At 54.0% G+C, this 20,914-nt stretch overlaps 1 protein-coding gene across 1 annotated transcript in view; it reads left to right on the top strand.

The window, feature by feature from the left end:
- Positions 1-20,141, top strand: part of GRAMD2A (GRAM domain containing 2A) — a 34,029-nt gene extending 13,888 nt beyond the window's left edge. The window contains exons 2-12 of the mRNA XM_065941684.1: positions 11,240-11,323; positions 12,138-12,195; positions 12,555-12,630; positions 13,668-13,771; positions 14,369-14,467; positions 14,595-14,666; positions 15,189-15,251; positions 16,248-16,392; positions 16,628-16,727; positions 17,614-17,718; positions 17,971-20,141. Coding sequence (XP_065797756.1) covers positions 11,240-11,323; positions 12,138-12,195; positions 12,555-12,630; positions 13,668-13,771; positions 14,369-14,467; positions 14,595-14,666; positions 15,189-15,251; positions 16,248-16,392; positions 16,628-16,727; positions 17,614-17,718; positions 17,971-17,974 — 910 coding nt within the window. The 3' untranslated portion in view covers positions 17,975-20,141. The remainder of the gene's footprint in view (positions 1-11,239; positions 11,324-12,137; positions 12,196-12,554; positions 12,631-13,667; positions 13,772-14,368; positions 14,468-14,594; positions 14,667-15,188; positions 15,252-16,247; positions 16,393-16,627; positions 16,728-17,613; positions 17,719-17,970) is intronic.
- The last annotated feature ends 773 nt before the right edge of the window (positions 20,142-20,914 follow it).

Raw genomic sequence — 20,914 nt, 5'->3', positions numbered from 1 at the left:
GGGTGTCTGTGGGCCCTCTGCTCAGCGGGCCCAGCGGAGGGTGGCCCCTAGGAGCACAGGAGTGCTCTGTTTCTTAATGAATGCAAGTCTGTGTTTAGACCTGAATGACCAGCTTCTAGTCTGGAAACAGCCAGGCCCCAAGTGGCCTGCCAAGAAAAAGTGGTCTGTGACCAGGTCCAGGGGTGCCAGCTCACCCTGCTTCTGCTCCAGCAGTGGGCACGGCGGGACAGGGCCTGCGACAGGCGGCTCACTCTGCAGGACCAGCTCCCTGCTCCATCGTAGCCTGGGCTTTGTAGGAAATCCTGGCTGGCTCCCGGAGCAAAGATCCCGGGTTTCACCTGGCAGTCACCAGCAGTCTCCCTGGTGACTGTTCTGTCTGGAAGTCTTTGCGCTCTGGTCAGGAAGGGGGCCAATTGTTGGTCTCAGACCTCTGGTAGGGAGAGAAGAGAGGACGGGATCCTGAGTATGGCTGGGTCTGAGCTCTGGGAGCACCTCTGAGCTTGAGGGGGTGGGAGACTGTCTGTGGGTGCCGCCCCAGGTGTGAAGAGGGCCTTCCCGCAGTCGCTCTCACCAGGAAAAATTCAGTCCCACAGGACACGTATGAAGCTTTGTGGGTACAGTGGGGGGCCTCCATCTCTACTTCCCATGGGGCGCCCACCTTGGCATCCAGGGGGCAGGGTGGGACGAGGGAGGTGGGGCGTGGTGCCGGCAAGGGTGGGAGGCTCAGTGGGCAAGGCTGGGAGAACCCGCCCCTTGACCAAGGATGGGCCGTGACCTCTCTCAGATCCTGACCATCTGCAGGGAGAGGGGATTCTCCCCTCTTTACAGAGAGGAAGCAGACTCAGAGGGGCCTGGGGGTCAGGGAGGAGGGAGCCAGAGGCAAACTTGAGCGGTTGCTTTCACTCCAGGTTCTTAGGTTTGCATCCCGAGCCCCCACTGATGCTAAAGAAACTACACAGAGGGGTTTGCATTTGTCTAATGAGTCAACAGTTACTGAGCACTTACTGTATGCCTGGAGTTGTGCGAGGCCCTGGGGTGAGACAGGAAGTGGGGAGGCCAGCCACAGCAACAGGCAAGGCGGCAAGGGTCCTCTCTGAGCAGACATGGGGTGGGCATGAGGAGGGAGTGCTCTGCGCTCCCGGAGGCACAGGCTGGCCAGGCTTCGGCCGGGAGAGGTGCTGAGGGATGGTGGCGAGGGGTTTCTGCCTGAGGCAGGAGCAGCTTAGCTGGATGGGGGTCCTGGCAGGGCTGGCGGGGGCGGCTCATTAGCACCGCTCCCAGGGGCAGGGGAGGCGTCAACCTGAGCACTTTGCCCCCGAATTCTGTCCCCATGAGGAGCAGGCCAGCCTGGTGTGCTGAGAGAGCCCAGTCCTGGGCGGGAGGTCAGGGGGCAGGGAAAACGAGTGGGGCCCTTGACCAGGCCTGGTCCAGTCCACCAAACAGATTGACTCCTGAACGAAGATGGGACCCGCCTAGCTCTCGGCCCTCCCAGCTCCCACTCAATGGGAGGACCCAGGGTTTCTGAGATCCTGGGAGGTAGGAGTTCTTGTTAGCACCAGAGCTCAAAGGGGTCCTTGTTCAGGCTGAATCCAGCTGCCCCACGAGGGTGGGGCCAGCCCACATCTCCTGAGCAACTAGCTCTCCCTGTTTGTTTGGTTCTTGGAGTCGGGAAAATAAAATCTGGTGGAGGGGTCTGATCTAAGGAACCCTACTTCCCAGTGGGGCTCCTGCATGGTCATCTCAGCTCAGTAGAGTCGCTCTCTGCCTCCCTGAGTCCCCTTTACTGGCCCTATGAGGAGAGTGGGGGTCTGTCCCTGCAGCAGGAAAAACTCGAGGAAAGGACAGAATTTGGGGCCCCCAAGCCCTCCAAGCAGCGTGTGCACTTTTCAGCCAGACTGAAGTTTGAATTCCAGCTCCACTACTCTCCAGGTATGTGGTCAAAAGCAAGGAGCTTTACCTCTCTGGGTCTCAGTTTCCTCATCTGTGTAATGGGGATGATGCATCTCCCTTGTGTGACTAGAGTTGGCCTGAGATTAGGGGAAATCATGAGCCAGATTCCTTCACCTCCTTCTCCCTGAGGGCTCCCTCGTTAACAGGGCCAGACTTGATCTGAACCTTTCTCAGAGTTCTCTTCCCTCTCCTGGCCCTGAAGGCTCATTGCAAGTATGGTACCCCCAGCTATGGGTATCAGACCTCTATGGAGTCCTGGCCCTGTGCTGCCAGTGAACCCAGCTGAGCTTCCCTCCTCCACCCGTGGGTGAAGTGTAAGTTCTACCACCTGCACCCATTGTGTCTTTTGTGTCTTAAAGGGCATCGTATATCTGTCCTCGTGTGTGGTCTTTGGGCAAACCAGGTGTGGGGGATTTTAGTCTTGGCTGCAAAGGTCCGGGCCCTGGAAGCAGAACTGAAAGTTAAGGAGCAGACAAGGGGAGCGGACCCTCTCTGCTGTCTCCCAGATGGAGGGCTTGGCCCACGGGCCACCTGCTTCTTCCTCTCTTTTAAAAGAAATGTTTACTTGGCTGCACTAGGTCCTAACATTGAACTCTTAGTTGTGGCACTGTGGAATCTTAGTTCCCTAACCAGGGATCGAACCTGGGTCCACCCTGCATTGTAAGCGAAGCATCTTAGCCACTGGACCACCAGGGAAGGGACCGCCAGGGAAGGCTCCACCTGCTTCTCTGTCTACTCTCTCCCTCATTCTAGATCCAGTCTCCAGGTGCACCCAGCGACTCTGGCCGACCACACCTGCAGCTGTCTCCTGCCGGCTCACTGCCTCTGGCCACCCCCTCCACCTGCCATATCTCTTAGTTAGGATTCATCAGAAAGAGAACCTGATGGGCCAGCTCAGTTTTCCATTCTAAAGAGGCTGCTGGTCGGCTTGTGGGTGTCTTTGCTCAGGTCTGGGGCACACCTGTGGCTCTGTTGGCCACGGCCAGGGTCCTCTGTACAAACGGGGCAGTCTTGGGAAGCCAGGTCTCTGATCCTCCACGTCGCCTGTTATTTTGAAACAGCTTCAGGTTGTAAAGGAAAACTAAGCATATTCCTGGCCCAGGGGTTCTCAGAAAGCTCCTGGGAAGGAGGATTTGTGACTATGCTTCGTGCCTGCCGCACCCTGAGTCCTTTGCCAGGGTTGCTGAGCACGACAGTTGGATTGGAACCCAGCATGTGGCCCCCAACTCAGAGCCCCACCCCTTACATTCAGTGTGGAGTTCACTTATGGGATTCTCTCCCCCTACCTTTAAGAAAGAAATTTATTTACTTAGCTGCATTGGGTCTTAGTTGCGGCACATGGAATCTAGTTCCCTGACCAGGGATCAAACCCAGGCCCCCCTGTGTTGGGAGCGTGGAGTCTTAGCCACCGGACAACTGGGGAAGTCTTACCTTTTCTTGTGGGTGGAAAGGGTGAAATTGTTGTTGTCTTGCATATGGATATAAAAAAATTATTAGAAAATAAGTGCGGTGCAGCTTCTGTGTGAGAAATAATAGAGTGTTTTTTTGCAAAAGGAGATTGCCTTTCATCTTCCAGTTTCAGTGTTTTGATTGAACCTGACTCTGAGCTCAACTGATGAGCCTGACTCCGTCCACATGGTCCCAGTTTCTCTTGGAGAGAGGTCTTGTTAACCAGTTTCTGGGTGGTATGTGGGGACAGTGGCCCCGAGAGAAAGCTGGGGAGGCTCTTGGGAAGGACACAGCATAGTGCAGGCTGGCCCTGCCACATGGGAAGGCAGGTCTTACTTCCTTGGCACCATTCAGTAAATGAACTCTGCGACCTTCACAGATGAAAGAAATCTCTATTAACAGTGTGATTCCCTGTCTTGCCAAGGATGTTCCTGGAACTCTGGAGGGCTGGGTGGAGGCACAGGAGGGTCAGGGCCCCAGGTCCAGAGCCCAGGCGGGAGGATTAGCCATGGAGACCAGGAAGTCTGCGTCTCCCTCTGAACCACAATGAAAGAAGGGCTTTAAAATCACCTGAGAGCTTTTAAAAGTCTGAAGTTGAAACTCATGACCCGGCAATTCCAATCCTAAGTGTTTACCCATAGGATGAATACTTATGTCTGCCAGACACGTGCTGGAATGTTTATAGCAATGGTTTTGTAACAGGGAAAAACTGGAAACTCAACTGCAAAATGCCCTTCAACAGTAAAATCAATCAATCAATTGCAATATGTCCATATAATGGAATTCTAAAGATTGGTGAAAACGCACAGTTTGCAACCACATGCAGCACCGTGGATGAATCTCACAAGTGTGTTGCTGAGTAAAAGAAGAACATGTATCATATGATTCCATCCATAGAAAGTCCCTGAAGATGCAGAGACAATCCGTGCTGCTGGAATCAGGCTGGTGGTTATCATTCACCCAAGGTGGGGGGTAGGGGCAGTAGGACTGGAAGAAGCAGGAAGGGCTTTGAGGGGGTGGGTTTTCAGGTTTGATCCATTGGCAAAATACATTGCACTGTACACTTATTTATGTGCACTCTTTAATATGTAAATGAAATGTCAGTAACAAGTTAAAAAGGTCTAGTTACCTAAATGTTATCCTAAGTCAGAGATTCTGATTTAATTAGTCTGAGAACAGCGCTCAGGCATCATTTTTGTTTGGTTGGTTTTTTAAAAAAGCTCTAGAGGTAATTCTAGTGTGTCCCCAGCAGAGTTAACAGAATGGTCTCTTTTCTCTGTGAAGTAAGTGGTGAGCTGTGTGTGGAGAGGTAGAGTTGGGGGAGTTTGGAGGTGCCCTAACGTCCAGGCCATGGAGCCCCAGTGGCTGATGTTCCTCCCAGGATGTGTCTCTCCCTCAGTGGCTCTATCCATGGTCTGTGGCTTTGCATTCTCAGGGGCTGCTGCTCTGCTTTCTGTTTGGAAGAGGTCTCTCCTTGGACCAACCGGGCCCAGCATCCTGGCTGCTTGCAGGAGAGGGTGGAGCTGTCCTTGGCCTTGAGAAGAGCTGACAGGATCCACAGGATGCTCTATCATCTCAGATGTCCACTAGGAGACAACTCGGGAGAGTGTGTGGGCACCCCCCCTGGGGGAGGAGATGCCCAAGGGGACCCTCCTGTGACCATGAAGTCCTAGCTGGTTCACACTGTCAGGCCTGGTCAAGTTTTCCACTTCTGCATCAGCCACAGGCACTGCTGTTGCCTGAGGCTTGAGGAGCCTTGGGGGGAGGTTAGCCCAGTGGTTAGGGAAGGTTGTGGGTGGGGGGCTGGGTAAGCCAAGGGACTGTTGCCAGTGAGGCAACTGTGAGGTCAGGAGTGGCCCAGCCTGTGCTTTCCCCCACATACCCCACCCCATGCTTCTGGGCCACCTTATCCTCTTCTGTATGCCTTCTGCCTCCCACCTGAGCTCCTCTTTGATTATTCAGCCAGCACGGTTTGGGTGCCTGGTGCTGCTGGGCTGGGCTGTCTGCCTGCTCCACAGGCTGGGGCTCCTGGAGGGAAGGGCCCATCTGTGGGTGGCCCCCATCAGCTCCTGTCCACCACCCCTCCCCTTACTGCTGGGCACCCATCGTTCTCTGGGCCTCCTTCACTCGTTTTATAAAGAATCATTTATTTATTTGGCTGCACCGGGTCTTAGTTGAGGCATGCAGGATCTAGTTCCCTGACTAGGGATCAAACTTGGACTCCCTGCATTGTGAGCTCAGAGTCTTAGCCACTGGGTCACAGGGGAAGTCCCTCTTTCACACTTACTGTCTGGCTTTTTCTCCCTCCCTTTCTCTGTCTTGAAGTGTCAACATGTCTCTTTTTCGGTCTCTCCTTCATACTCATTCCTTTAGTAAACATTGGGTGCCTATTGTGTGCTGGGGGTATAGAGATGTAGAAGACACATGCCTGGTGGGGCTCAGGTGTCTAAACAGACAAGCACTGGGGTGGTAAGTGCAGGAGCAGCACCGTGAAAAGGGAGGCAAGGGGCCCCAGAAGAGGGATGCCCAGCTCTGCTGGGGGAAAGCTTCACAGAGGAGGTGATATCTGAGCTGAACCTAGAAGGATGATGGGGAATTCTCCAGGTATATAACATGGCAGGAAGTCCCAGGAAGAGTGAACATGCAGGGTGAAGGGGTGCCACTGAGTTGTACGGGTGAGGCTGGGAAGGAAGCAGGAAGGCCAGGAGGAGAGTCAGGAGGTGGGGAAGGGGGTGGTTGGCAGGCTCAGATCTGGGCTGCAGATGGCTCGGTTGGCAGCGTGGATGTGGGAGAGGGCCAGGTGTGCGAGGCAGGGCAGGGCAGGGGGGTGGGTGTCATTAGGAAGCTGATGCCAGCATCCAGGAGAGAGATGATGGCGGCCTGGGCTTGCCTGGTGCCGCAGGAGCGGGGACAGCAGACGGCATCGCGGCTCTCGGGGCCCTGGGGGTTGACGGGGTGTGGGGTGGGTTGAATAGTCTGACTTGGGGAACTGTGGAGGATGGGGCCTTTCAAGGGGAAGCAGATTTGAGGACATGATATTGAATTCACTTTGGTGGATCCGCCTAGATGGCAGGCTCTTCCGCTCAGGAGGGATGAGGTGTCACAGTTAGGGACTTAGATTGGGGAGTGTCTGCCTGGTGCAGATATTTTGAGCCTGGGGGAGCAAAGTGTGTGTGGCAGGTGTCCCTTGAGACTTTGTCCCTGGGGCCTGTGGGGAGCAGCGAGGCTCTGCATCTCCGGGTACCCTTTGCACTGCCTCTGTCTCCCTCCCTTAACCTCCTCTCTGTGTCTCCCCTTTCCTGATGGGCCTGGCTCCCCTCCTGACATCTCTGAATGCTAGCTGCCCATCCCCTCCCTCTCAGCAGCTCTCTTGGCCTGGGCAGGTTCATACCAGGCTCATGGGGTGATAAGCTCAGCAAGTATTTGTGGAAGGGATGGGCAGGTAGCCTGAGTTTTTCGGGCGTGAGGCCCAAGGGTGGGGCAAGCGCAGCTGTATCCCCCAGATCAGCATCTTGCCTTCCTGTCAGGCTCAGCAGGGTGAGAGGGCCTCATCTGAGGGATTTTCAAGTCTTTGCAACTCCCTCTGCTTTTTTATGTTTTGTTTTGTTCTCAAACTTTTATTCTAGCTGTTTTCCTCAGGTGCTTGGTGTTTTTTTTTTTTCTTTTTAGCTGCATGGCATGTGGGCTTTTGGTTCCCTGACCTGGGATCCAACCCATGTCCCCTGCATTGGAAGGCGATTCTTAACCACTGGGCCACCAGGGAAGTCCCATAACCCCCTTTAATGTCCAAAGTACTGAGCCCCCCACCCCCCGCTCCACCCTCCTCATGACAGTAATGACATACTTTGTAGCTTTGATTGAAAAAAATAGATATGGATTTGAAGACCCCTGATGTTAACTCCACAGTCTGCATGTGGAGGTGGGATGGGGGTGCCCGGGCAGGAGGTGTCGGTCACAGCCCAGAGAGCAAGAGCAACTTGGTTGAGTAATTCTCTATGGGAACAGAGGCTCCCAGCAGGGTTGGGGGACCCAGGCTGGCTCCCCACTCTCCAGCTTCCTGCTCTTGCCATCTCTCTCCTCTGGATCAGAGCCCTGTTGCTTCTTGCTTGGACCCTGCCTGACTGGTTCTGTTGGTGAATTCTTGCTGACCATTGCCCCAGACCTAGCTTTTCATTGAACTTTGCTCCCATCTCTTTATTTCTACTCATCTAAACAAATACTATGGGAAAGAAGACGAATTAGTAGAGAGTCTGATTTGAAGATGATTTTAAAACCAGTGCATTTCAGCCATATCCAGGGTCTCTGAATCAACAGCATTATCAGGATGACCAGGAGGAGCTGGTTTTAATTGATGGATATGAAGGATTGGCTTTTGACCACCATGATAATCACATGAAAAGAGGATACTTTTAGGTTAAACATATTTGAGATGTTTTCCCCTTTTTTCTTTCTGTCCTTTTCTTTTTTTAAAAGAATTTGGCAGCACTATACTAAATGTTGGCCCACTATAAGCATGTGGGATCTTAGTTCCCTGACCAGGGATGGAGTCCATGCGCCCTGCATCAGGAGCGTGGTCTTAACCCGTGAACCACCAGCGACATCCGTCTTTCCATTCCTATTTTCTTCATGGAGATGCTATGGGAATCACAACAGCCTTCTTTTGTTATTCTCATGGCCCTTCTCCCTCCAGCTTCTGTTCTTGGTCTCGCTTACACTGTCTACACATGTCACACATGTGAGCTGCACACTGGTGTTGCCCTAGGTTCAGAGACTGCGGTGATGGCAGAAGTGTCCTGGAGCCCCTGGAGATGGGCGGTTAGAGCTCACCCACAAGTGTCTGAGAGGAGCCTGAGGTTCGGGGCAGTGAGAGCCTGCAGCAGGGCTCATCACTAGGCTGGGGAGGGCCCAGGGAAGGCGCCCCTTCCTGAGGTCTTTGAACCTAAGGATGAGTTAGTTAGTTTAGAATCCAGGCAAAGGCTTGATTATCCATGCAGGGTTAGGTGAGGAAGCCAAGCAGGACTGCAGTCCCACCCAGTTGGTGAGGCTCAGCTTCCTTTTCTCTGGGAATCCGGCTGTAACTTTGACTCTGTGCGTCATCTGAGCCCCTGCAGCCCTGACAACTTGAATCATACTTTCTAGTACGTGAGGGACAGGCTTCCTGCCTCTGAAACCATGGCCCAGCTCCTCCTCCTTCCTCTTGGAGTCCTGGTTTATCCTCAGTTGTCCGGGCCGGAATGTGTTCCTTAGAGTGGAGCCCACATCTTTCTTCTCTTCCCTGGAGGCCCAGAGGGTTCCTGGGCTGCAGGTTCAAGCTCGTGAAGGCTTGTTTGACTTGTGCACACTTGCCTCGGGGGCCTCTCCTATCGAAGCGCTCAAAGCGAGAAAGGAAAAGAGAGATGAAAGAGAGGGCTGGAATCTGCCATACAAAAATTAAACACAAATATAGCAGCAATACCACAGAGCTAAAAGGCAAATAGGGGAAATATTTGCAAAAATGATAAACCAAGGATGAATCTTCTCAACAAAGAAGGTAGACAAATCAATAAGAAAGACATGAAGATACTTTAGACACTTCACAGATGAAATACCAGTGGTCAAAATGTATTTGGCAAAAAATGTTGAACCTATCAGTGAGCAGAAATAGAAATGAAAATAATATATTTTCACTTATCAACTTTGCAAGGTGAGAAAAAGATAATAGCCAATGTAGGGCCTGGATGTAGGGCAGTGGGCACCCTCATATAGTGCTGAAGGCTGTGCTCATCATCAGTATAGCATCTGGAAGGCATTTTGGAACTGGGTCTAAAAGATCCTTAGAGATGCTCATTCTCCATCCACTAATTTTACTTCTGAGAATCTATCCGAGGAACGAATGTCTCATGAAATCATGTTAAGCAACAAAACCAGGGCATACAAGTTATGTGATATATAATCCCACTTACACAAATTATATATTTATGAATAAATATTTTCTTTGTGTGATTTGGGGGAGAATTTTTTTTTATTTTTGGCCCTGCCCTGTAGTGTGTAGGATCTTAGTTCCCCCTTCAAAGTGAGAGTACAGAGTCCTAACCACTGGACCACCAGGGAATTCCTGGGAATTTCTTTCTTATGGGTGATTCTTAAGAACTGTTTTAATTTATGTATTTTTGGCTGTGTCGGGTCGCAGTTGTGGCATTTGGGCTCTTTCATTGTGGCACGCAGGCTTAGTTTCCCTTCCGCATGTGGGATCTTAGTTCCCTGACCAACTGGTATCCCTTGCATTGCAAGGCAGATTCTTAACCACTGGACTACCAGGGAAGTCCCTTATGCGTGATTTTTGATCATCATACTTTATATATTTTATATTTCTTGTATTTTCTATAATAAGCTTAAAAAGCCGAAGGTTTGGAGGGGTGTCTCTGTGAAATGTGTAGTGATGGACCCAAATAAATCCAGAAGTTAGCTTTAGGAGCACGCATGCATGCTCAGTTGTGTCTGACTCTTTGCGACTCCATGGGCTGTAGCCCACCAGGATCCTCTGTCCATGGGATTTTCCAGACAAGAATACTGGAATGGGTTGCCATTTTCTCTTCCAGGGGGTCTTCCCAACCCAGGGATGAACCCATGTCTCGAGTCTCCTGCATTGTGGGCAGATTCTTTACTGCTGAGCCACCTGGGAAGCCCTAGCTTTAGGAGTCAACCTGTCACTTTGCAAGATTAGGAAATACCTGATATGTGCACCAAAATTCTCCATACGGTTGAGGACAGAGGTCACCAGCCCACATGGTTGGCCCATTTGGTGGGTCCTTGCTATGCGGCACTGGTACAGCCTGCCCCTCGGCGGGCCTCTCAGTTTCCTGTCTGCACAATGGTAGGGTGGGAGGGGGTCAGGTTAATAACCTGGAAGGGTCTTGGCAGGTCTCGGCTGAGGCGATAACTCTGTTCTTGAAGAGAGCTTTGACATTACCTGGTTACACAGCTGAGAGGGAGGGAGCGCTGGGATCTGCAGGTTCTAGCTCCTTACCTGCTGAGAGACCAGTGCACAGACCCCGTTACCTATTCGCGGCCACCACATTGCCCTCCTTGGCCACCCTCTCTTCCCATCACCCCTGGGCTCACTCAGCTAGTTTTCCTGCTCAGGCTTTATTGATTCCTAGTGTTTCTGCTCGGGAGGAGCAGGAAAGGGTGAATCCTAGGCTCTGGAGCTGTTTGGTGGAGGCATGCCTTTGGGAGCCCCGCCTGCCTGGTGACCACCTGTCTGCCCTGTGCCGGGCCCTCTCTATGGGACATTTTTGAGATGGTTGGCTCTCAGGGACGAGCTACCCTGACAGCGTGAAGGCGTCGAGGCCGCTTCCAGGTGTGGGGCAGCCCCGCCCCTCAGCCCACACTCACCTGTGGGCTGACGTCCACACACGCACCTGCGCCGCTTCAGCTGCCCAGCCTTGATAAGGCCTCCTGGGCTCGAGTCCTTTCCCAGAAGCTGGGACGCTTTATGGTAATACTTTCTGGGCGCTCTGAAACTTTTGCTTTCAGGTGTGAGCAAGTCTCAGGGGCCTCCCTCCCAGCTGCCTTCTTAAGAGTGGGGCTGGCAGCTCCCTGGGAGGCTGATTCTCCTTCCGACCCAGGCATAAACTGGACTTCAGGCTTCCAGGAAGGCCGGTGAGCGAGGCTTCTCTCAGCCGCTTCGAATGCCTGCCTGGGGTGTCGCCTCCAGACTGTGGCATCTCCAGCCTCCCCTGGAATAGCAGGGCGGGTGTTGGGTGGGGGGCAGAGGCAGCCACGCTGGGCATGGTGGAGCTGGCCAGAAAGGGTGTCCCCCGAGACCCCACCTTCCTGATGAGGGCCCGCTTCTCCTCAGCAACCAACAGATGCGTGGGAAGACGGCTTCTCTGAAGAAGAGCACCGGGAAGCTAGGCGGGGTCCAGAGAGCCCAAGACACCAGGTGAGGCCCATTTCCCTGCCAGACATACGTCTGATTGGAGGTGGGCAGCCCTTGGGAGGTGACCTGTAAGAAGGGGGACCTTAAGGCTGCGTCATGGGGTCAGTTTGGGCATAGGCTGCCCGGGGCCTCTTCCTCCCACCCCCAGGCCTAGCCCAGGGCGCTGGGACTTAGCGGAGTCTAGGCTTCTCGGGTTACCATCCTCCTCTCTGCCCACCTGTCCCCAGGCCAACCTGGACAGGGCAAAGGTTTGTGTTTCAGCAGCTTCTCCTCCACCCCGCAGCTTTGGTAGCCTCCGTCAGGTCAGGCGAGTCTGCCCAGGGAGGCGGCTGCGGGGAGGGCAGTCCTGCCGGGATCATGGCCCATGGCCAGGCCCCAGGGCAGTGAGTCTGACGCCTCCACCCCACTCACTCCCCATACTGGGCCCCATCCCTGGCCTCCTGCTCATTCATCCTGGGCCTGCTCCTCAGCTTGTCCCTCGGGCAGAGAAACGGGAGGGGGTTTTTGACCCCCGGGGTGGTCGGCTCTAAGCATCCCTGGGAGGTGAGGCTCAGGTTGCCTATACCTTCTGGGGCTGGGGGTGGCTGCGCACAGCTGAGCCCTCCCTGTAGCAGCAGTGCCCCTGCCCAGGGCGAGCTCTGCGCTCGCTGTGCTCCCCACTTTGCTGTGGCCCCTGGAGATGAGCCCCGGTCTCCAGTCTCTGCCCCAAGCTGGTGACTTGAGGCCAGGGCAGAACTGGCGCCAAGGATGCGTGGGGCGGGGGGCGAGGGGGAAACTCGAGGCTCCTTGCCCCTGCAATGGCGTGTCTCCTTTGCAGTCTGTCCTGGCCAGAAGGCTTGAAGGGTGAAGATGTAAAGAAGTGTAGCCGAGAAGGGGTAAGTGTGTGGAGGCCAACTTCTTACTACCTGCCGGGGTGGGGGTCCTGGGCTGCCTTGGTGACTGTCGGCTCTGTGGCCAGAGGCCTGTCACCAGGAAACCTGGGGGATGTCCCCTTCTGGGTGGGTGTCGTGTCCCCTTCCCGTCATAGGCTGCCTCTTAAGACTCCATGTCCCCAGGAAACAAGCTGTGCTCCGAAGTCAGCCCTCCTCACCCACTGGCTGCTCAACTGCTGCTTCACGGCTAAGACCCCGGAGGCCCCCCACGCCCTGTGGCCTTATTTCCTGGTGGCTGGAGCAGGGCCCTCTGGTGGTATGATCTCCTGGGACTTCTCAGACCCAGCTCCTGTGTTTTGCAGACGCTACGGAGTAAATACAACCAGCAGTACCACAAGCTGTTTAAGGACATTCCCTTGGAGGAAGTGGTTCTCAAAGGTGAGCTGCCTCCCTGGGAGAGGGGGCCTCTCCCCCTGGAACCTCCAGGCACAAGTTCAGCCATGGGAACTGGCTGCCCTTTGAAGTGGTTGGTCTTTTTTTCTTCAGAAGTGTGAGAAGATTGGGCTGATTTGAGACATGAAGTTGAATTGTGAAGATTTTCTTGAATGTCAGGGCTTCCAAATCTCGTTTCTGTTCTGCTCTTCTCAGTGACTGTTCTTTCCTGCTCTGACCTCTCAGGGAGTGTCAGAACATTTGCACGATCAAGGCCCTCTCTCCAGGGAAGAGCAGAGCAAGAGGTTCTGCCTATGGGGGTGAACATCCAGCTTGGGGGGACAGTGCAGAAACCCGGCAGACCTTTGGGGGCATGGGTGGAGGAAGAGGAAGGATCTAGCAGTCTGGAGGGGCGGGCAGAGTAGTTCAGTTCAGTTGCTCAGTCATGTCCGACTCTTTGTGACCCCATGAACTGCAGCACGCCAGGCCTCCCTGCCATCACCAACTCCCAGAGTCCACCCAAACCCATGTCCATTGAGTTGGTGATGCCATCCAACCATCTCATCCTCTGTCGTCCCCTTCTCCTCCTGCCCTCAATCTTTCCCAGCATCAGGGTCTTTTCAAATGAGTCAGCTCTTCGCATCAGGTGGCCAAAATATTGGTTTCAGCATCAACGTCAGTCCTTCCAATGAATACCCAGGACTGATTTCCTTTAGGATGGACTGGCTGAATCTCCTTACAGTCCAAGGGACTCTCAAGAGTCTTCTCCAACACCACAGTTCAAAAGCACCAGTTCTTTGGGGCTCAGCTTTCTTTGTAGTCTAACTCTCTCATCCATACATGACTACTAGGGGTGGTCAGGATTCTCAGGAAAGGATGCGAGGGTGCTGAGGGAATGGGTGGTTGGGGCCTGGGATTGAGGAGGGGACTGAGGAGGAGAGCCCCCGAGGCTGGACTCTGGACTCCTCTGAGTGGGAGGGCCCAGGCCCTGGGGCTCCCGGCCGGGCCTCGCTCACGGCGGTCTCATTCGTGTGACCTCCCAGTGTGCTCCTGTGCCCTCCAGAGGGACCTGCTTCTCCAGGGCCGGCTCTACATCTCCCCCAACTGGCTCTGCTTCCATGCCAGCCTCTTCGGCAAGGATATCAAGGTAGTAATAAGTGGTAAGGCCTCAGCCCGGGGAAGAGAAGCCCCCGGCCTGTGGGCACACCTCAAGTCAGACCTGTCCCTCTGCACTCTGGCGCTTGGTGAGGCCTCTCACTGCGAGGCGTTCTACCCCGCGTCAGGGCAGTAGCCCCACCCCTTCCAAACCCGGCCCGATTGAGACTCCACATCTGGCCTGAGCAGCCTGAAGAGTTCACTGCCGAGTTACTCTACCTATGGGGTGCCTCCTAAATGCCTTCAGAAACCGAGTGGGTTGTCACACTTTCGGGGTCATAAAGTGGCCAGGTGGGGTGGCTCAGGGAACTCTTACTGGAGTATGGGATTCACCAGGGCAACCACCCGTGCCTCTTAGATGATGGAGTAAGAACCTAGAGTGGAGTGTGCTGCCTTAGGGTGGGAGATAACTGGAAGGGAGCCCACACGAGGAGGTGGGAGGTTCAGATATTCTCCCCTCTGGGCCAGACTTGTCCATGGTGCTCATGCTTGGCTCACTGCCAGGTATGGCTGGGGCCCTAAGCAGGAAGCAGGGGGACTGTGTCCTCGGGGGTGAGTCCTGAGAGAAGCCTGCCTCTCCCCTCATCAGGTGGTCATTCCCGTAGTGTCTGTGCAAATGATCAAAAAACACAAGATGGCACGGCTCCTTCCCAATGGCCTGGCCATCACCACCAACACCAGCCAGAAGGTCAGTAAATTTCTGGGCCAGCGCTCCCTTGTCTATCTCCCCATCCCAGCCCCAGGAGTCCACAGCTTGAGCCTGGCACTCTTCCAAGTCTTTATGTACCTCGCCCTTTCTGTTTTCTGTATTCCAGTATGTCTTTGTGTCCCTGCTCTCCCGGGACAGTGTATACGACATGCTGAGAAGGGTCTGCACCCACCTACAGGTACGGAGCCTGGGGCAGGGCTGGGGCCCGGGAGATTGCTCAGGCCTGGAGTGAGGCCTTGGGACGTGGGTGTTGGGGGAGGTCGGCCCATCTCTTGGGCACAGGGAACCGGGGCAGAGAGAGGGAGTAACAGGCTCAGGCTCAGTGAGTCAGAGGCAGTCCTTGGACCGGGTATCTATGCTGGGGAGCTTGTCTCTCTGAGGCCATCGGGCCGCTGCGTGTCCCGTGTGCAGCCCTCACTTGTGCTCCTCGGTGCAGACAGACAGGAGCGTGTGGCCACTTCAGCTCTCTCTGGCCTGTGCTGAGGAAGGGGGAGGGCAGCATGTGGGGGAGTGCATCCCCTTGGATTTGCCCTCTGCTTCAGCATTAACTAGGGATCCTCCCCGCAAACACTTTAGACTCCATCTGATCCAAAGGGCTCATTTGGAGGTAAAGCTCTCTTGGAGAGTGTTCGTCCCTCCCCATGTCTGACTCTGGCTGCTCCGTGATGGACAGGTAACCCCTGTTCCCTTCTGTCGCCAGCCTTCAAGCAAGAAGAGTCTGTGTGTAAGAGAATTTCCAGAGGAACCTGAGTGCAAGTCTCTGGTGAGAACTAAGGCTGGGAGCAGAAGATGCTGGCCTGAGGTTGCCTGTGGCTTTGAGAGCTCAGAGCCTCCTGGAGCGGGGCCCACAGTGCAGAACTAGGGCATCAGCTCAAGAGCAGTGGCATGCTGTGTCAGAGTGTCCCCAAGACCCACCACCCTCCACGCCATGCAGAGTCCTGGGCACATTGTGTTGACGTTCTGAGCAGAACACATGCCCAGCCTCTGGAACTTGGCCCTGGTTGGACCCCCACACATTCGTAGGTACAGGGCCAGCAACCCATCCTCTTTCCTTTAGTGGAGTCAGGAGGGCCTTCAAAGGGCTGATGTCCCTGAGATAGAGCTCTGAAGGCTATCATTCTAGAACACAGGCAGGCTGTAGATTTGCCGAGGTCCCGGCCCTTTCTTTTGTTCCTGGGATCCTGGGTAAGTAAAGTTTCTAGGGTAGGGGTTGGGGTGAGAGGATAGCAGTGACTCCAGGGTGTTCTGAAGTCTCTGTCTGTAACTATTAAGTGTTTAGCCAAGCATGTGATATGCACAATGCCATGCAGGGGATGGAAGGCAATGTTCCCATTTTTATTGATGGGGACCTTACATGCCCCTGCCAAGGGCAGTGATGTACTCAGAGCCCAGATTAGCAGGAAGCACAACTTATTCCATCTAAGATAGCGAGTGCGAGTTTGTGCCCGTCCAAATTCTTTTGCCCCTCCTGGACTCAGCTGATCTGAGCACGCCCCTGGGTTGCCTCATGTCCTGGTTGTACACTAGCAGTCTTCAAAGACACTGTCCCCTGGAAGAGCGGCTGGTTACAGCAAGGGAGCAGATGAGAAATGTGATTGCTGTGGCTGTGGTTTCCCTGCTTCTGGGTATCTGCTTTCATGCTCGCTAGGCATCCATACTGATAATATCCGGAAAGGCTTTGATAAACCTAGTGTGGATCCTTAGGGCAAGTGAGGTCTCAAGGGCCAAGGTGAGACAGTATCTCCTGCCTCCTCTGCAGGAAGCCCTCATCCCCGAGATGAAGTGGAGGAAAGTGTGCCCTGCCTCCAGGTCCCTGTCCCTCCCAGACAGCATCCCTTGTATCTCTCGGGCCTCCATGGAATCCACGGACAGCTTCTTCCCCTCCAAGAAGCCTCCGGGGTCTGGTGAGTTCAGCGTGCTTGTCCATGGCTACTGCTCGCAAAGACAAGGTTTTCCGTCCTCCCACTTCTGTGAAAAGAGGTCATCACAGCCAGGAGGGCTTCTCAGGGCAGTTTCTTTCTTTCTGCAAATCCATAAGGGAAAGCCAAGAGCTCAATTGGCTTCAGAGAACAGGGGTTGGGAGTGGGCTGGGGGCTTGCCTTCTGCCCCAGAAAGATGCTGAATGCTGTCCTATTGCAGAGATCTCCGACTGTGAGGAGGAGAAGCTGGAGGAGGGGCCCACGAGCAACGGGGAGCTCAGGCTCTGGGATTACCGGCTCCTGAAGGTCTTCTTTGTGCTGTAGGTGACTGGAGAGTGGCGGGTGTGGGTACATACTTGACCTGACCTGCCTGGGTGTCTGGGTGTTTAAAGCCGGAGGCTTGGTGTGTGGGGAAGTCGGTGTCCAGAGTGAGGGAGAAGGTTCTGAGTCAGCTGCAAGCTCCTGGGTGGCAGGGGTGGGCATGCAGCAGCCCCTTCCGGAGCAAGAGAAAGTATCTCCGGTTTTTATTCCTTCAAACCTGTAATTTAGGGTTAAGGCTGTGGGGAAGGGGCAAAACATGAAACTATTGAAGAAAGAAAAAGTTGCAAAGGATTGGGGTGGGAGAGGGTCTGGCAAAGTCTGAGAGGCCTGTCAGATAGACCAGGGGAGGGCCATGGTCTTCCCACTGCCCACCACTGGGGTGTTTTCTGGGACCCCAGGCTTGTCTGTCATTCGGCCTAAGAGCTAGTAGAGCAGTGAGCTTGGTGGGATGTTTTATGAACAGCCAGCAGCCTCTGGATTCCCTCGCCTTATCTCGGCACCTTCCTCTGGGTCTGCCGGCTGGGTATCGGCTGTCAACCTCAGCACTTGCCTCGGGGAAAGGCTATCACCTGAGGGGGTAATTTTTGTGGCCTCACAGAGGGGGTATGGGACCACGGTGGCTGGTTAGAGGGAAGGTGGGCTCTGCTGAAGGACCCACAATTCTTGCTGGGCTTCAGGGACACTTCCATGGGGACGAGTCTCAGGACCCCCTTGTGGCCTCTGGGAAGAAAGAGGCCCAGGTCTGAACGAAGCTGTGGGCAAAGTGTTCTTTAATTCCTCCGGCTGCAGGAACTAGCTTAGTTCCACTCCTATGTTTGGTGATCCTGTAAAAATGCCCCCTTTCTAGGAGAGAGACTCACCTCCTCCCTACCCCTCTTTCTCCAGGATCTGCTTCTTGGTCATGTCTTCATCCTACCTGGCATTCCGCATCTCCCAGCTAGAACAGCAGTTATGTTCCCTGAATTGGGGCGGCTCGGTCCCTGGGCACAGGTGATGCCCCTTCTCTTTCTTATGCTTCTGGGATTGAGGGTGAAGGACAGGAGCCAGCACCCATGGCCAGGCTCCTTGCTGGTCTGACTGGTCTTGGCCTTGCCCTTGAGCTGGTTTGTTGGCCGTCAACAGGGTATGCAGGGCGTACAGACCCCACCCTGACCCGCCCTTGTTGGCGGACCCACTGACTTGTCTGTCTGCCTGCCTTCTAGGCCCTTTGTCTGACCTGTGTGCTGTCTCTTCTGTATGCAGGTAACAGCCACTTGGCCTTTGACCCCAATCCTCCAAGAGGAATGCTCTGGGTGCTAAGGTGCCACCACCGATGCCCTTGGTTTGTGCTGCCGCTGTGCTGAGATCGAGTCAGAAAGAAAATACTGCAGAACCCTTCTCCTCCCCACAGCTCTTCTCCCTCCTTAAATGAGTGGTCTGAAGTACCTGTTTATAAAACTCCTACAAATTTGGGACTCAGATGGAAAGCCAAGTCTCTGGAAACAGACAAGGAGTTCTGTACACTAAGCTTTAGCAGCCACTTATGTGAAAAATAATTTTTTAACTCGCTCCTTGGAAACAGTTCTGACACAGAGGTAGAACATTTGGGGCCACTGCAAGGGACAAAGGTCATGCGCTGATACCAAGCACATGGCTCATTCCAGTGGTGGGACAGCGGCCGGAGCCCAAATTGGCAGCGTGGGCTCCACTCTCTCCCAGCAAACTGTGCACTCACTTGCACCCCCCCAGAGTTCCTGTTCTGGGGCCCAAAGGGTTTCTCTGCAGGTGGCCAGGGGCCCATGCAGGGCAAACTGGAGGCAGTGAGGTGAGCTCTGAATGAGGAGAGGAGGGTCTGTGGCCAGGATTCTAGCTGGGGGCCTGTTCATGCTCTGTGCAGAGGCTCTGTTCTGACCCCTCTTGAGGAGGCTGGCTCAGTCTGGGAGCACACGACTTGCAGCAGGGGATGACGGCAGTGGCTGTGGAGAACAGAGGTCCAGCGCTCTGTGTCCTCAGTTGCTGTTTCCTGGTGAGACAGGTGGAGCGGAGCTTTTTGATCGCTGTGGTCACAGACCAGGTACTCGATCTTCCCCTCGTGTGCTCAGACATTTCCAAGGTGCCCCATGTGGGAAGTGGGGGATGGGAAGGGTAGTGGCTTTGATTTGAGGTCTTGCTTTGTACTCCCTGCTTCACTGCCTGGACTTTGGGTGTGGCCAATGGCAGCCTGATGGGCTTGATGGTGCCTTGGGCCAGCCACAGGGCAGAGCCCACTATGTCACCTGCAGGAGGGCCCTCCACACCTTGGGCGCTGTTCTCCATGAGTAAGATGGAAGTGTCCAAGGTGGGCCTGTGACTGCTGGGACCAGGCCAAGGGGGTCTGTCTGATGCCTTTGGAAGCAAGAGAGGTAGCAGACAGAAGAATGGACATGGTGGCTTTGCCATAGAGACGACTCCTCCTCTCACAGGGTCTCCTTAACGCTACAAAACTTCTGTGCCTTAAAACTCTCCTGGGGCTCTGATCTGCTAAGACAGTGTCTTTGGAGGTGCTGGAAAGGCCTCAGTGAGGAGGCCAGACGTATCAGGAAGGCCACTGGTGATGACTGGGGTCAGAAATAGCCACTTTTCCCCCCTTCAGACACCTGAGAGGTTAACTGGTGGGGGGTGGTGGTGCAGGGATCCTGGGGAAAATTATTTATTGTGGAGTGTGACTGTCCTGTTTATGACAAACCCAAATGAAGACTGGATGGACTGACAGGAGGTGATAACTTCCTAAACTCAGGCTGGAGGTCTCTCCATCCCAGGTTCTAGGATCGGGCTCAGAGCCTGGCCTTGGGGGATACTTTCACTCAAGATGTATGTCTCAGGTAAAACTCATGGCTCCATTCTCCCTGCAGCGCCATGCTGGATGGATGCCCATTCTATTTGAGGAACCAGCTCCCTGTTTTCAGGGAAATAATCCTACTTGCCCCAACGCCTCCCCTCCCTGGTCCTTGCTGAAGGGCAGGGAGAACAGGTCCATTCTCTGAACCTTGCTGGGTTGAGCCAGAGGTCATGAGAGGTGCCAAGTCATGGGTGGCTATGCCAACATGATGGTGAACTAGCCTCCAGTCTCCATGCCCCGGGTTCAGAGAGGGCAAGAGGTGTGCAGTAGGGTAGGTGGCTTTGGAGGCCCTATTGGGGTCCACAGCTTTGAGTGACTGCAGGGTGCCTGTCCCTCTGGAGGGCCCTCTGTTTCCTCCTCCTGTTCTCCAGCCTGTTCCTTTGGCCAGGGTACCTTCTGTTGTGCTCATTTATAAACCATGTGTCTTTATGCAGACCTGCTTGCATTGGCAGATGCTTCTCTAATTCCTTGAGAATTTGGTTCAACTCTCCTTCAGTTGTTCCACTATGGCATTAAACTTTGAAAATATTTTAAAATAAAAATCTGATTTTTCTAATCCTGTGGTATGGAAAGTTCATTTTTAGGTTTTGACTACTCACTAAAGGTACTCTTACTGACATATTTGGCATCAAGGAGACTGACGGAACCCAAGTCATTCCCAGAATCCCAAATACTCTGCAGATCTCATGGGACTTTAGCTAAGCTGGCTCATACGTCAGGCGTAAGGAATGGTGTGGATGGTCACAGCACACAGCACAGCGTCCTGCCTCGGATGGGTGGACACTGAGAATGCTTCCCCATTTCTCCTGGGCAACTCCGAAGCAAGGTCCATGGTTCAAATAGTACCGTGCTCCTGACTCAGGAATTACAAGTCAAACTCAGAGCGAGAAAACTCCTGTCTCCTTTTCTATGATATCAAGCCCAGATTTTGGAGGTTGAAGTCCAATTTGGGAGACTTCCCTGGTCTCCACTGGTTAAGAATCTGCTTGCCAATGCAGAAGACACTAGTTTGATCCGTGGTCCAGGAAGATCCTACATGCCGCAGAGCAACTAAGCCTATGCCCCAGAACTTCTGAAGGCCAAGCACGCTTAGGGCCTGTGCTTTGCAGCAAGAGATACCACTGCATTGAGAAGCCTGCACACTGCAAGGAAGAGCAGCCCCCACTTGCAGCAACTAGAGAAAGCCCATGTGCAGCAGTGAAAACCCAGCATGGCCAAAAATAAATATTAAATTAAAAAATAAATCCAATTTGGGTCACATCACCTTTCTTTCTCCTTGGGAGGCACCCCGCTAGTCGTGATCTGTCCCTTCAGTAAATACGGAGCCCA

This window comes from Muntiacus reevesi, chromosome 7 (genome assembly GCF_963930625.1).
Source record: "Muntiacus reevesi chromosome 7, mMunRee1.1, whole genome shotgun sequence".
Classification (NCBI taxonomy): Eukaryota; Metazoa; Chordata; class Mammalia; order Artiodactyla; family Cervidae; genus Muntiacus; species Muntiacus reevesi.
This window is presented reverse-complemented; position numbering and strand designations above follow the sequence as displayed.